Source organism: Thalassophryne amazonica, chromosome 17, assembly GCF_902500255.1.
Source record: "Thalassophryne amazonica chromosome 17, fThaAma1.1, whole genome shotgun sequence".
NCBI classification, from domain to species: Eukaryota; Metazoa; Chordata; class Actinopteri; order Batrachoidiformes; family Batrachoididae; genus Thalassophryne; species Thalassophryne amazonica.
The window spans coordinates 69,124,081-69,140,495 of NC_047119.1; the positions used below are offsets into that span (position 1 = coordinate 69,124,081).

Consider the following 16,415-nt stretch of genomic DNA (forward strand, 5'->3'; position numbering starts at 1 on the left):
CCATGATGTTGAAAAATCTGTTTTCAGATCACTTGAGAGTTGTTAAGAGGCTCTCATGTTGCCACTCAATAGAAGAGATGCAAAGAAGGGAAACATTTGCAAATGGCCACCTAAATACCGCTTCTAATGATTGGATTCACCTGTGTAAGGAGGTCAAGGGTCAATGAGCTTACCAAACAAATTTTATGTTCCAATAATTAGTGCTAAATGTATTCAAATCAATAAAATGACAAGGGTGCCCAAATTTATGCACCTGCCCAATTTTGTTTAAATAATTATTGCACACTTTCTGTAAATACTAGAAACTTCATTTCTCTTCTCAATTATCAGTGTGTTCGTCTGCTATATATTTAACTGAAATTTCTGATCCAGACAACCAATGATTTATAAAGGAAAATCATGAAAATTATCAGGGGTGCCCAAACCTTTGCATACAACTGTATTCTGAGGCAATATGTTGTCCAGCAAAATGTTTCATTGGGACAGGCCTCATAAGTTGTACATATAGTAAATTATAAGGACAGTCAATTATTAGGACATACACTTATAATACATGTAGTAAATTATAAGGACATAGTCAATTATTAGGACATAAACTTAATTAATCATGGCTGAACTACCTGGTGGTCCCCTCACTGACCACCACATGTCTAGACTTAAGTTTCTGGATGCTATATTGATTAACTTTGGGTCACGCTGCCCACTGGACTCTGATTTTCTATAGAGACATTTACTTTTGTATGCATGCATGACAATCTTTTGTTGTATTTTGTTCACCTGATTTTCATTAGATTTTCAGTGATGAAAGTGGGCCATGGAAAAAAAAAAAAAAACCCGTGCAGCCAAGGCTTTCACTAAGGCTTGATGCTCTGCCAGCCTCTCATCCAGTAGTTTATCTCCAACGTTGTATTTTCCTTTAATGCGACGGACTTTGGACTCCCATAAATGTTGACAATTGGGAGATCTCTGCTCTTAGATGACTGATTTTCTGTTGTAATGTCTTTTTCCATTGTGGCACAGTATTCTTCTGTTCTGCAGACTTCTGTTCCCTATGAACTCTCATGTGTTTGTCCAGATTGCCCTTGTGCACATATCTTTTACTGCAATCAGAACAGCTGAATGGTTTCTGTATCGTATGAAGTCTTATGTGTATGTTCAGATGGCTCTTGTGTGCAAATCTTTTGCCACACTCAGGACAGACAAATGGTTTCTCTCCTGTATGAATTCTCATGTGTATGTTCAGGGTCTCCTTTTGCGCAAATCTTTGACCACATACAGAACAGACAAATGGTTTCTCTCCTGTATGAATTCTCATGTGTGTCTTTAAATTGCACTTTTGAACAAATCTTTGACCACACTCATAACAGAGATATGGTTTCTCTCCTGTATGAATTCTCATATGTATCTTCAGGCTGTCCTTTTGTATAAATCTTTGACTACATTCAGAACAACCAAATGGTTTCTCTCCTGTATGAATTCTCATGTGTGTCTTCAGATTGCCCTTTTGCACAAACCTTTGGCCACACTCAGAACAAACAAATGGTTTATCTCCTGTATGAATTCTCATGTGTCTCTTCAGGCTGCCCTGTTGTACAAATTTTTGACCACACTCAGAACAAACAAATGGTTTCTCTCCTGTATGAATTCTTATGTGTGCCTTCAGGCTGTCCTTGTGTACAAATTTTTTACCACAGTCAGAACAGGCAAATGGTTTCTCTCCTGTATGAATTCTCATGTGTATCTTCAGGCCACCCTTTTGTCCAAATCTTTGACCACATTCAGAACAGTCAAAACTGTTGGAACTCCTACCACTGCTATGTGGTTGTAAATGACTACTTGTACCCGAGTTGCTGGCTGGTTGTGGTCCTCCATAGTCCTCTCCATCAGCTTGTGTTGTCAGTGTTCTGTACACAGTTGAGCTGCTGGCGACTGGCTCAGCCTCTGTGCTCTCATTTTGGCTTTGATAAACCTGTGATGACTGTTGGTTTTCATCATAATTTTCAGTCTTCACAGAAACAGCAGTGAAAGGGAACTCAGTGATATTAGACTCCTCCAGCTGATGAAGATGCTGTCCCTGCTGACTTATGCAGAGTTTCTCTTGTTCCTCTTTAATGTCATCCTGGTCAACACTCAGATTCCACTTCTGCTGTTCAGATGCTATTTCTTTAATCGCCAACAGCTGTATATCTGCAATGAAGCAGTGCAATGGAAAACACTTAGAACAACTTTCATGAAAGCAAAGTGAAAGTTATGGAGAGGTGCGTGTGACTCGACAACAGTACGTTGCACTGATGGAAGGGTTGGACAGAAATATACATCAGTGTTTTATGTTTCACACATTTTTCTAACTACATCCAGATATTACATTTTCACAAATTTGGAAATTAACAGGTGTGTTGGGAGTGAGGAAGAAAAAACAATTTTTTTTCAAATCAATATATCAGAAACATGATTGTTATCCTTAAGGATTCACAATCGATCAATCAATCAATCAAAACTCTCAAAAAAACATTTTTAGAATGATGCCTTAGTTTTCTTTCAGTTTCTCCTCACTGCCATGGATGTAGTTGCTGTTGCGTGACCTTCTTGGCTTCCATACAACAGTTTGCACCATTTATCATGACAGGCCTACCGCTCCATCAACATTAAGGGCGTCTGGCCAGCTTTACTTAGATGTTCCGAGGTCAAGATATAAACGCTGGGATGATCATGCTTTCGTGGTAGCCGGCCACAGAATGTGGAACGAGCTACCTCTTGAGTTAAGTACTATTCCTGACCTAGCACTTTTTAAATCTAAGTTCAAGACTTATTTTAAACTGGCTTTTAACACTTAGTGGGGGAGGTGACATGTTCTGTTTTTTTTATGTGCGGTTTTAAAATTTTATTCTATATGTGTTTTATTTTTGTGAATTTGTTTTTAATGTTAAGCACTTTGGACACCAGTCGGTGTTGTAAAGGGCTTTATAAATAAATGATTGATTGATTGATTAATAGCACGCGTTTGGGTGCACTTTGGATTCTACAATATTCCAGGTAAGAAGGCTCTTCATATGACCAATTCAAGTTGTGCAAAATTAATATAAAGTATTACGGAAACGCAACTAATCCGCCGGCGCATTTAGTACGTCATCACCCAGAGTTGAATGAAGTCAGAACAGCCACAGCGGCAACACCAAGAGCCGACTAGCGCACTGCATCACTTTAACAAACTACCAGGCAACGCTGAGCATGTAAAAAGAATAACTAGAGCCACGGCTTGTTTCAGCATCCTGGAAACAGAATATACCTTTATTCTTAGATTTACTTTTGTTTTACCTTTTTCAAATATAAAACCACACGTTCTTCGTTAGACCTCAGTGCAGCTTTTGATACTGTTGACCATAAAATTTTATTACAGAGATCGGAGCATGCCATAGGTATTAAAGGCACTGCGCTGCGGTGGTTTGAATCATATTTATCTAATAGATTACAATTTGTTCATGTAAATGGGGAGTCTTCTTCACGGACTAAGGTTAATTATGGAGTTCCACAAGGTTCTGTGCTAGGACCGATTTTATTCATTTTATACATGCTTCCCTTAGGCAGTATTATTAGAAAGCATTGCTTAAATTTTCATTGTTACGCAGATGATACCCAGCTTTATCTATCCATGAAGCCAGAGGGGACACACCAATTAGTTAAACTGCAGAAATGTCTTTCAGACATAAAGACATGGATGACCTCTAATTTCCTGCTTTTAAATTCAGATAAAACTGAAGTTACTGTACTTGGCCCCACAAATCTTAGAAACATGGTGTCTAACCAGATCCTTACTCTGGATGGCATTACCCTGACCTCTAGTAATACTGTGAGAAATCTTGGAGTCATTTTTGATCAGGATATGTCCTTCAATGCGCATATTAAGCAAATATGTAGGACTGCTTTTTAGCATTTGCGCAATATCTCTAAAATTAGAAAGGTCTTGTCTCAGAGTGATGCTGAAAAACTAATTCATGCATTTATTTCTTCTAGGCTGGACTATTGTAATTCATTATTATCAGGATGTCCTAAAAGCTCCCTGAAAAGCCTTCAGTTAATTCAAAATGCTGCAGCTAGAGTACTGACAGGGACTAGAAGGAGAGAGCATATTTCACCCATATTGGCTTCTCTTCATTGGCTCCCTGTTATTCCCAGAATAGAATTTAAAATTCTTCTTCTTACTTATAAGGTTTTGAATAATCAGGTCCCATCTTATCTTAGGGACCTCATAGTACCATATCACCCCAATAGAGTGCTTCGCTCTCAGACTGCAGGCTTACTTGTAGTTCCTAGGGTTTGTAAGAGTAGAATGGGAGGCAGAGCCTTCAGCTTTCAGGCTCCTCTCCTGTGGAACCAGCTCCCAATTCGGATTAGGGAGACAGACACCCTCTCTACTTTTAAGATTAGGCTTAAAATTTTCCTTTTTGCTAAAGCTTATAGTTAGGGCTGGATCAGGTGACCCTGAACCATCCCTTAGTTATGCTGCTATAGACGTAGACTGCTGGGGGGTTCCCGTGATGCACTGAGTGTTTCTCTTTTTGCTCTGTATGCACCACTCTGCATTTAATCATTAGTGATTGATATCTGCTCCCCTCCACAGCATGTCTTTTTCCTGGTTCTCTCCCTCAGCCCCAACCAGTCCCAGCAGAAGACTGCCCCTCCCTGAGCCTGGTTCTGCTGGAGGTTTCTTCCTGTTAAAAGGGAGTTTTTCCTTCCCACTGTCGCCAAGTGCTTGCTCATAGGGGGTCGTTTTGACCATTGGGGTTTTTCTGTAATTACTGTATGGCTTTTGCCTTACAATATAAAGCGCCTTGGGGCAACTGTTGTGATTTGGCGCTATATAAATAAAATTGATTTGATTCTTCAACACACTTTGCTTCCATGTGAAAATTTTACATTTTTTGGCACATGGCAGCAAACTTGAGTAGAACCTGTAATCAACAGCTCTGTGTGTTGAATTGATTTATAATCAAAATCTAATTTTTAAATTAAAATCATTTTGAATCAAAATTTGATTCACGAATCACAATCAAATCGTGAGCTACTGAAAGAGTTACACCTCTGCTTTGTGGGTGTCAGGACTTGCACCTGGAGGCTTACCACTGTTTCTACCAGTGCCAGTAGTTTTTGCAAATGATACACTATATTTGGTGAACATTAGATTCTATGGGCTGCAGTGCTTATGTGTTTTAATTAGGCATGAAATTTTTTCTACTGTCCCAGAGTTTTCTCAGACACCATGGCGTGTCCCTGCCTTAGTGCACGCTGTTGAGGTCACAGACCTTATAGAGAAATGTGAGACACAGAGTCACAGTAGTGTTCAGAATAATAGTAGTGCTATGTGACTAAAAAGATTAATCCAGGTCGACACCTCCCCTCTCCATTGTTACTTTTTATAGCTGTTTCTTTTCTACCCGTTTAATAGTTCTGTTCATTTTTCAGTTGAACTGCTGTGAATTTTAATTAAGTTTTACTCCTGTGTAAAATCTTAGGAGCGGCTAGCATTTTCGCTAGCGGTTAGCTTGCGTTAGATATTTCTGACCCTTATTTTTTCATTTTTTACACTCCTGTTAACTGTTTAGTGTATTTTATAGCTGCTGCTTTTTACATGTTTAATACTTCTGTTAGTTTTTCAGTGTAACTGCTGTGAATTTTAATTCATTTATCTGCGTCTGTGTGAGCCTTACGAGTGGTTAGCTTATCCATTATTGGTTAGCTCGTGTTTGCTTGGCTACATTTTTGAATTTCTTAGTGCACAAAGTACACTACTTATTATACTTTACACCCTCCGTATATCCTTCGTGATGTTGGAAGATAGGGTGGCTCTCTTAGAGAGCCGTGTCCGTAAGTTAGAGCAGCTTCTTAGCACAGTGGAGTTAGATGTTACGGGTACTCCAGATGAGGTTAGTGTTGGGCTGGTTAGCGAGCCCATTAGCATCAGGTTAGAAGTTTAACGAATCACTGTTTCATTCACGGCAGCCTTTACCACAGCCAGACTCAGCAGCATCTGTACACAATGAAAGTGATCCCCCCCCGCCCCCCCCAAAAAAAACAACAACAATAATAATAATAATCATGTTAAATGACTCTGTTTTTGAGCTGCACCACACCTGCAGTAGAGAACAGAGCGCACTTCCACAGAGGCAGAAAATGGCACTGGTTTAATAGCGGCATGGTACACGCGACTGTGTGCACACATTAAAAAGCGAACACACGCAGGTGCAAGTATGAAATGAACACTAAAAAAAGGCTGAGTATGCGCGCATTTCGGGCGTATTTAAATGAAACGACGCTGCAAAACGCAGCTCTACGAATACACCATGTGAAAAGGGCTTAACCGAGACTGAACCCCGTTAGCACTAGAAGTCCCACAGAGCAGCCATTTGGCATACAGCTTTTTCGATCAGCTGTATGGCTTTTAGCTAATCTACTAAATCACCTGTGAGCACTCATTTTTTTATGTAAACGAGGTGATGATCACTGGTGCACCACAGGAGTGACTGGACACTGGACAAGCTTATGGGGGAGGGGGTGGCCTCACTCTTCTAAACCTGGCAAAGAAACCGGTTCATCCCAAAGACAAAACACCAACACACATGGGTTTCTTTCCTTTGTTGCTGAGATTTATTGCTAAAAATGGTGCAAATTAGTACAAAATTTAAAAAATAAAAACATATTTACACATATTTACAAATAATAAAAAAAACTATGCATTATCAGGATACAATGTTCAAGAGTGGCAGTGAGTGAGTATATTTCAGCAATCACTCACAATTCCGGCACTGCCATGGCATCTCCCTTCTGCATTTGCCACGTGTATCTGTAGCAGTCAACACATCGCACAGTGGCATGATTGTTCTTACATTGATTTCTAACCTGACACATGGCTCTTTTCCCAGGGCTAGGTGTGGAAGGCTGCTGCCAAAGCAACTGTTCCTTTCGTGCCTTCTTTGCACCCACATGAGAGTTAGCCAACTCTCTTGCAAGCTCCACCAGGAAGTCCACCCATCTCTCCTGCCTTCTGGTGCATGCTTGATACAACACATGTGCATTCAGTGCTGCCATATCAATCATGTTATAGAACACGGCGAATGGCCAGTGCCGTGTTCCTGTGCGGACAGTGTACTCCCGCACCATCTGGTCCATCACATCCACACCGCACTTTGTAGTGTTGTAAAGGGTGATGGTGTTTGGCTTCCTTTTGGTGGTATTCTCAGTCTGAACCACGCTGTGCATGCTGCTGAGAATGCAGACGGCCTTCTTCTATTTGGGCGCATACACCGTCAGTATGGCACCAGTGGTTGAAAACACCTGAGTGGTGAATTCACTGCGGTCCCTGTCGAGTTGATTGTGGAATTTCTCGGCGAATCTTGTTGACTGTGCCGAGGATGGTGGTTTCCCGGCTAAGTAGTCGTCACGCAAGTGACAGCGATGTGAAGAAATTGTCCGTGGTACAGTTTCTGCCCTTGTCCAGGAATGGTTCCATCAGCCTCACAACTACATTCTCAGACAGTCTCTCCCCACTGGGACGACTGGGGTCCTTGCCAAGATATGGGAGGACATTGCAGATGTACTTAGATTTCAAGTCACAAGCCACCCAAAACTTGATCCCAAACTTGGCAGGTTTTGTTGCAATGTACTGAAGGAAACAGCAGCGAGTCTTTGACAGGAAAAGCTGTTCGCCAATGGTGATGTGTAGACCAGGGTTGAAGGATGTGATGCAGTTGGTGACAAACGATCCCCACACATCTGAAATTGCAGCAAACTTATCAGTCTTTGCTCGCTCACTGCGGGTGTCCCTGTCATCAAAGCGTAGGTGACGCATGATGTCTTGGAAGCGTTTTCGGGACATAGTTCCAATGATCTGTGGGTTTCCCAGGTTTGCTGACCAGCAGTCACGCAGTGATGGAACCTTGGTCAGCCCCCGCAAGATGACAATAGCAATAAATGCCATTAGTTCAGGGAGGGCCATGAACCAATCCTCATGCTCCGTTTGCTGTGCATGTTGAACAGTCCAGTCTTGAATGAGACGAAGCACGTCCAGAGTGATGAGACACAAGAAGCTCTGAAGGCGACTCGAGATGGACCTCCTGGCCTTAGCCGTTGGCTCTAGATGGAGGGGTGAAAGGGAGACCCGTCCCTACCTGTTCTTCTCGCCACACTGTGCCATCTTTCCCCGTTTCTGTCAGGCCAGTCCCCAAACGAGTTCTCTTTTCTGGTTGAGGAGCAGTCTCTTCATCTGCAGTGTGAACAAATTCAAATTATGAGCAATGGGAAAGTCAAATGATACCACAAATGCATGCATAGAAGCTAATAATAATAATAATTCCAGTACATCTCAAATAGTTTGGCTAAGGTGCTAAGGTGCAGGGACCTCAGGAGAAGTAGAACCAAACAAAACAAACGGAGGCCTACACTCAGAAACAAAATGGAGGCTGTCTGATGCAAGACGGCCAAAACTCTATTCACATGGTGCTATGTGCACCACCATTTCCACCTTCCTGCCTGAAATGAAATAAAATAGGAAATAATATGAAATGAAATCTAACCTGAAGACAAGTGAGACAGCTCGGAGTCTGAATCCAGCTGAAGGTTTATGTCTTCTCCATCCGAGTCACAAGGGTTTACTCCATCCAGGACCATTTCCAACGCCTGTTGAGTGTTGAATCTTTTCTGCATCTTCGTTCCTTGGAGAGGAGGTTCGTACACCACAAAATTCTTGAGTGCACTGAAGTGGCAGGCTATGTGCAGTGCATTTATCCACCTCAGCACAAAAGCAATTATCTCTCCTTTGAGAGCAAGCTGCATATACAATAGGCTATCAGATGGGTCAACTACACCCTTGTCAGCATGTCCCCTCCTGTGGTGCACCAATGATCGCCTCATTTACATAACAAAATGAGTGCTCACAGGTGATTTAGCAGATTAGCTAAAAGCCATGTAGCCGATCGGCTGCCCTGTGGGTTTTATAGGTAGAACAGCCACTTATATTGTTAAAAATGATCTGTGCAGGTACCTTTCACATTACACAGTGAGAACTGAAATAGCAACACTACAAGACAGGACCAAATCTGAAGTCTTACAAATACAATTACCCCACTTTCAAATTGGGGTTGGCAACTCAGCTCAAATCTGATTCAATCTGGACTGCTCTGGAGCCAGATGGCATTCAGACCTGGGTTTCAATTCCAAATCATCCGGCACATGTGTACAAACTCAATCCAGACTAATTCTTTCTACTTTCACCAAGACCACACCATATGAGAACAAGCAAGCACCAAAAATTTTGAACTTCTTACCCGTACGTTCACTTTCCCCACTCATGCTGCTGCGATGTAATGGCCCAGTCACACGGCACTTAACGAAGGGCAATGAAGCCCTGACGAAACAAGAAATCTGGACTTTTGTTGACTTTTATTGGCATTGTTTAACCTTTGCGCAGCTTCGTTCCTGCAGCTGGCACTTAGTCAGGATTTTTAAACTGTTGAAAAATTTGAACAAAGGGCAACGAAAACCTCAATTCGTCTGTGTTTCGTTTTGCCATCATTCTTGACGTTTTTTAATTGTTTGATTAGTTTTTGTAACGTTATTGTTTAGCTTGACTTCGTTCGACCGGCTGAATGTTTTCACACAGTGCAGAAGCCGGTTTGTGAGCACTGAGGCTGCTGCTGCATTCATGTACCATCAGAAATTACAGGGCAAACTCAGCCTGTTTGCGCTATGAGCTCCATCCCAGCGCCGAGTCCTGGAACTCAGAGATGCAGATACACACTGCTCCAGCTATGGCTCCAGGCGCATTTCGTTTAAAGTGTTGAGATCATTAACTTTGGTTTTTTAGGTTCCTCTTGTTAAGGATTTTATATATATATATGTTATCACTGTTAAACATTTGTACCTTTTGTCTTCTTTCTGATGAGAACGGTGTTGTGCTGTTTGCACTTAACCCCGAGAATGTACGTGTTATTCAACCTTGTTTTAGCATGCTGGGGTCAATCTGAACTGGGAATGAGAGGCTGGATGTACTTATTATTATTATTACACAACTTGTTTTCGTAGCCGCTAACGACTGGGAGTAAAAGAACTGAAGGTTGAATTTTGACTGATTGTGATGTGATGCTTAGTGTTCCAGGCAGATGCAGAACAGCTGATAACTGCGAACGAGATGTGCTGACCTTCGACGATAAGAGTAAAAGAAAGAAACTGTTTTGCTTACAGCTGCACTTATTGACGTGTGTGTTTATGTTACGGGAAGAAACTTGTCTTGCGTCATTCCCCCCACCCTTAGGACAAGTTTTTGTTTATGTGATGAGGGATTCACTAATAAAAAGAGCGAAGCGCAGGCCAGACTTTAGTGTAGCCTTGGTGTACAGCCTGACTGCACTCCGCGCGTAAAATTTGACTTTCTGTCTCACTGGTGTTTCTTGACTCTGTTTGTCTTGTTAAAGGTTTTAAAAATGTTTGGAGGAGAAAATACCCAACATTGACTGGGGGCTACGTCCGGGATCTCAACAATACCGGAGGTGTCCAGCGGAGGTCGTCAAGTCCAGAAGTAAATCCTTGGCCAAGGTCCGATCGATTGATCGTGTCTGCAATTGTCGACCACCGTTGGCATCGTCTGGTTGACGAGATTTTCCCGAAGAAGACAGACAGGAAGTCGAGTCAGTGAGTAAAATTTCTTTGTAAACAGTACTGAGTGAGTGGTGATCAGATCGCATAAAACAGTTAAATTCCGCAAGCGATGATACAGAATCGTCTGTTAATGCAAAGCAGTTAAACTCTGTAAGGAGGGTGCGGACTCCTCTGTTTATATACGCGTACCGGTAGGGGATAAAAGTGATCACATAAAACAGTTAAACTCCGTAAGCGATGATACATAATCGTCTGTTAATGAAACACAGTTAAACTCTGTAAGGAGGGCGGACTCCTCTACGGTTGCGAGGGACGCACGTAGTTAAATTCCGGAAGGAGGATACGGACTCCTCTGTTTTAATACGTAAAGGAAATCCCGGGTAGAAATACGTGCACTGTAAAAAAGCAGTTAAATTTGGCAGGGACGGCGGAGTCCCCTAATGCAGGACATTAGTTAAATTTCACGGGAGAGCGAGCTCCCCTGGCATAAGAATACGCGTACGATTATTAAAAGTGTTTCTATGTGTAAATAGTGTTTTGTGTAAGTGTAAATAACTGTGTGAAAGTGTAATACTTTGGACAACGTTAGTGACAACCGTGCGTGTGGAAGCAGCAGGCAAGTGATTCCGCTTCCTACGGGGAGGTGAAAGGAATCAACCACACGACGGCAAATTAATTGTCACGTCCAAAGAAAGTGTGAAAACTTCAGATTTAGAACACCCTAGGTGTGCCCCCGTCTGAAGTCCAAATTATAACAAGGGATAATAAAAATGGGGGGTAAGACGTCTAAAAAGAAGGAAAATTTATCAACTGACGACTGGAAATTTATGGAAGCAAAAAATCCAAAAGCAACAAAGAAATTGGAGACCTGGATAAATAAACATGACTTTGACGGACGACTGAACCTGATCAGTATACAGAAGCTGAAGAAGGAGTTAGAACAGCAACATAAAGGTGATGAGAAAAAGATGCAGAAAGTAGGGGCAGATTTAGTGGCATTTTGGGAGGAGGAAGCAGAGAACAGACGGAAGGGAGCAGAGAAGCGACGATTAGAGAAAGCAAGGAAAAAGAAAGCTGTAGGTAAGGCAGAAGAAGATGTGATAATTCAGCACAGAGAACCAGAACAGCCTCAGCAACCACCGCCGGCTGGATCGTCGGTGACAACAACACCCTTATCTCCTCTACCAGAGGATGACGATGTACCGCCACCACAGTATGATTTGGCAGTAAAACCTAAGGTAAAAAGTGAAAAACCAGAAAAACCACAAACACGCAGTCAAGCGAAAGTGCCCACAGCCCCTCCCATGGTGGAACACAGTGACCAGGGAGGTGCCTATCCTATGATAGAAGTACCAAATCCTCGTGCAGGAACAGCAGGACATCGATCAACCATGCTCGTATATCGAACATGGAATGCTGATGATATCAAAGCAGCAGTCGAAATGATACCATCGCCACATGTCGATATTGAGGGATTTATGCAGGATATAGAAAACATTAGAAGTTCTTACCACCTTAGTGGACCTGAAGTCCAACAGGTGTGGATGAAAGCATGTGGCCCTAAATGGAGTCAGATACGCGGAGACTGGAATCCTGCAGACCAGGATGGCGTACCATTGCCACATGATGATCCAGTCTTGAAAACAAGAGTGGAAGCTATGATTACACGGGCAAAAGGTGTGTTAGGACCAAAGATAAATTATACTGAAATTACCAGGACAACTCAGAAAGAAGGAGAACCATGGATAGAGTTTAGATGCAGATTTGAGAGTGTATTTAGAGTCCATAGTGGCATATTGCCAGGAACACCAGTGTATGAAAACAAATTGAAAAATATTTCACCTGTGAAGCTGACAATGACCGATTTGATTCATGATGGCAACTCAACAGCTGTCATAACAGTAACAGGTGCCACTGAAGATGTTTTAAAATTGAGATTCACAGGTATGCCATTACATGTGTCACTTTGTAAACCATATTTGACAGAATGGCAAGAATTGGGACTGACAGTCATAACAGCTTTGTCAGCCACTGATTGGAGCAGAGTTGGACCACGAACGGAGTTCAGTCCATCAACTAAATTGTATAAAGTGCCAGTTAATGTCTCATTGGTGCTGACAGCTGGAACACACATTGATGTGTCCACTTCACAATCCTGAGTGTTTCAGTTGAGTCCTGAAGAGGATGATCTTCTCTCTTCTGTACCATCAGGATTGTGGACAACAGGTCCTTCAGACGTAGGACTGATAAAAAATGCACAACCTGTAGTTATAAGACCAAAAACAGAATACAGACCATGTGTAAGACAGTATCCATTGAAACCTGATGCAATTGAAGGAATCAGGCCAGTAATAGAGGATTTATTAACAGCAGGAGTAATAGTGCCATGTCCAGATTCACCATGTAACACACCCATATTTCCTGTAAAAAAGGCTCCGCCCTCAGTGGGGTGGAGAATGATTCAAGATCTGCAGGCAGTAAATGCTGCTGTGATTAAAAGAGCACCATGTGTCCCAGATCCACACACCTTGTTAAATTCGCTGAGACCAAATTCTAATAGTTTCTCAGTAATTGACATAAGTAATGCATTTTTCTCTGTGCCAGTACACCCAGATAGTCAGTTCTGGTTTGCTTTTACCTTTAAAGGACAACGATATACATTCACCAGATTACCGCAGGGTTACGCAGAAAGTCCAACTATTTATTCCACCGGCAGATAGCCAACTATTAGTGTATGTTGATGACATTTTGATTGCCTCTGACACACGAGAAAACTGCATAACTGACACAGTAGCATTATTATGTTTCTTATTTGATAATGGCCACAAAGTGAGTAAAAACAAAGTTCAGTTGTGTAGGGATAAAGTAAAATATTTAGGACATGAATTATCAGCCACAGGGCGCACGATCCTGTCTGACAGGAAGGAAGCAATTTTGCACGCTCCAAAACCACAAACCAAAAAGCAGATGATGTCATTTTTTGGACTGACTAATTACTGCAGGGCATGGATTCCCTGCTATGCAGAATTGACTAGTCCACTTTCTGATTTGATGTACAAGGATGATATTTCAATGTCAACCGTGTTGGAATGGAACAAAGATGCTGAGGAAGCTTTTGTAAAAGTAAAACAAACAGTGTCATCCACAGTTTTGGCACTACCAGATTATAGTAAACCATTCATTCAAACAGTTGATTGTAAGAATAAGTTCATGACTAGTGTTTTGGTTCAAGTGTATGGCTCAAAATTGAGGCCAGTTGCCTACTACTCATCTAAATTGGATGCAGTAGCAAGTGCTTTACCACCATGCGTACAGGCTGTTGTTGCAGCCTCTATGGCTGTTCAAAGTAGCAGTAATGTTGTTCTATTCCATCAGTTGACACTGAAAGTTCCACATGCAGTCTCTGCACTTCTGTTGCAGACAAACATGAGCCTTTTGTCCCCAGCAAGACATCTTTCGTGCATGTCCTTGCTATTATCACAACCACACCTTACGGTAGAGCACTGTACAACATTGAATCCATCCACATTGATACCCTTACCTGAGGATGGTGAGCCGCACAATTGTCTTGATGTAGCTACGGTCTGTACGAAAGCACGCCCAGACCTCCGGGACACACCCATCCCAAACAGTACAATTGTGTATGTGGATGGTTCTTCCACTAAAAACGCTTATGGACAAACACAATCTGGATATGCTGTTGTCACAAATTCAGAAGTATTGGATTCTGCTTCATTGCCATCCTCATTTTCAGCACAAGCAGCTGAATTAGTTGCTTTAACTGCAGCTTGCTATCTGTTTAAAGGTACGGCTGTAACAATTTATACAGACAGCCAGTACGCTTTTAGCACAGTACATGTGTTTGCAAAACTGTGGGAAGAGCGTGGAATGGTGACATCATCTGGAAAGCCAGTGACTCATGCCACTCTCTTAACTGCACTACTGAAGGCTGTGAAATTGCCTAAACAAATTGCTATATGCAAATGTGCAGCTCACACCAAAGGCTCTGACAGTATTTCAAAAGGAAATGATTTTGCTGACAGAGCAGCAAAAGAGGCAGCAGCAGCTTCTTCTATTTTTGTTGTACAGGAAACTACTCCAGATTTGCATTTAGGTCATACACTGCTTGCTGACATGCAACAGCAGGCAACTGACAGAGAAAAACAAATGTGGATAGCTAAAGGAGCTACGTATGCAAATGATTTGTACGTATGACCACAAAAGAAACCCATATTGCCAAAAAATATGTTTAAATGGGCAGCTATTATGAGCCATGGCATGACGCATGTCTCATCAGGGGGTATGATATCGCAATTGCAATCTATTTTTTGTCTTTATGGGTTCGATGCATATGCAAAACAGCATTGTAGAGCATGCATGACATGTGCAAAACACAACTCACAAGACAATTTGAGACCCCAAAGAGGCAAATTTCCAACACCACAATATCCCTTTCAAGTGATTCATATGGATTATATACAGCTGAAGGGATGAAGGGAAGGAATTTTGTTTAGTCGTAATTGATGCCTTCTCAAAATGGGTAGAATTGTTCCCTACAAAACATGCAGATGCACTTACAGTGGCTAAGGCATTGTGCAAAGACATCATTCCACGATTTAGAATACCAGAAACAGTTTATTCAGATAATGGAGCGCATTTTGTTAATACAATAGTGCAATACGTAGGAGAAGCGCTACAGGTCAATCTCAAAAATCATTGTGCTTATCAACCACACAGTGCCGGATTAGTGGAAAGGACAAAGGGCACAATAAAAATAAGATTAAGGAAATGTATAGAAGAGACAAAACGAACCTGGATTGAATGTTTGGACCTAGTAAAATTGTATATGAGAATAACACCAACACCATCAGGGTTAACACCATTTGAGATACTTTATGGACGACCATATCGTCTACCAATTTTGACATGGATACTAAAACAGCAGATGAGGAACAAACATTAGCAAATTTTATGAAAAAGACATTAACACAGAAAGAGATAACTTAAACACATTTACTGCCGAATAATTTTGATCTTCCACAGGACGGCCTTCCAGTAGTCTAGCCAGGAGACTGGGTGTTCATCAGAGTCCAGTCCTCGTTGGGAAGGTCTATACCAAGTGCTGTTAACAACACCAACTGCAGTAAAGATAGCGGAGAGATCAACGTGGATACATCACTGTAAGATACAGCGTGTGTTGGCGGCCTCCACAGTGTAAGGGGAAGTCTGGCTACAAAGGGAGTCTATTTAATTAGCAATAGATTGTCTCAATGCCAGTGAAGCAGGGAGATCCTTGCACTATTAGGTGAGGTGGCTAACAACACTGTATCCTAGCAATCATGACTGAACTACAGCAGACCCCGGAGCGGCGTGCACAGCGCCGCCGCTGCCGGACTGTTGGTAGGGCAGCCGGTTGCGTTGTGATCTTAGTGTGTTTCGTGCTCCTCGGATTCCTGGCCTGGTGGTTGACCCAAGAATTGCAGCTCACTGTGGACCGAGCCAGAGAACAACGCAAGCAACGTCAGAAGAGGTTTATTCATAATGTGAACGAGACAGATGGACACCCTCATATATACCATACTAATATGTGGTACAGATATGTTCATTTATTGGCTATGGAATTACGTTACTAATTGTTATGTTTGTTCGCAAATACCTATATCCTCAACACACCCAGCTCTGACGGCTAAACCGTACCCTGCTAGGGTGACAGAATGTCTTATCATGCGGATGCATAATCAAACTGTATTTCGGGGGCAGCAGTTCTC

General features: G+C 42.0%; 1 protein-coding gene across 3 annotated transcripts in view; it reads right to left on the reverse strand.

The window, feature by feature from the left end:
- Positions 1-909: 909 nt before the first annotated feature.
- The window catches only part of LOC117529847 (zinc finger protein 239-like), a 55,903-nt gene continuing 40,397 nt past the window's right edge, over positions 910-16,415 (reverse strand). For all 3 annotated transcript variants that reach the window (XM_034192722.1, XM_034192720.1, XM_034192721.1), the window contains one exon: positions 910-2,187. In XM_034192722.1, coding sequence (XP_034048613.1) covers positions 917-2,187 — 1,271 coding nt within the window. In that variant the 3' untranslated portion in view covers positions 910-916. The remainder of the gene's footprint in view (positions 2,188-16,415) is intronic.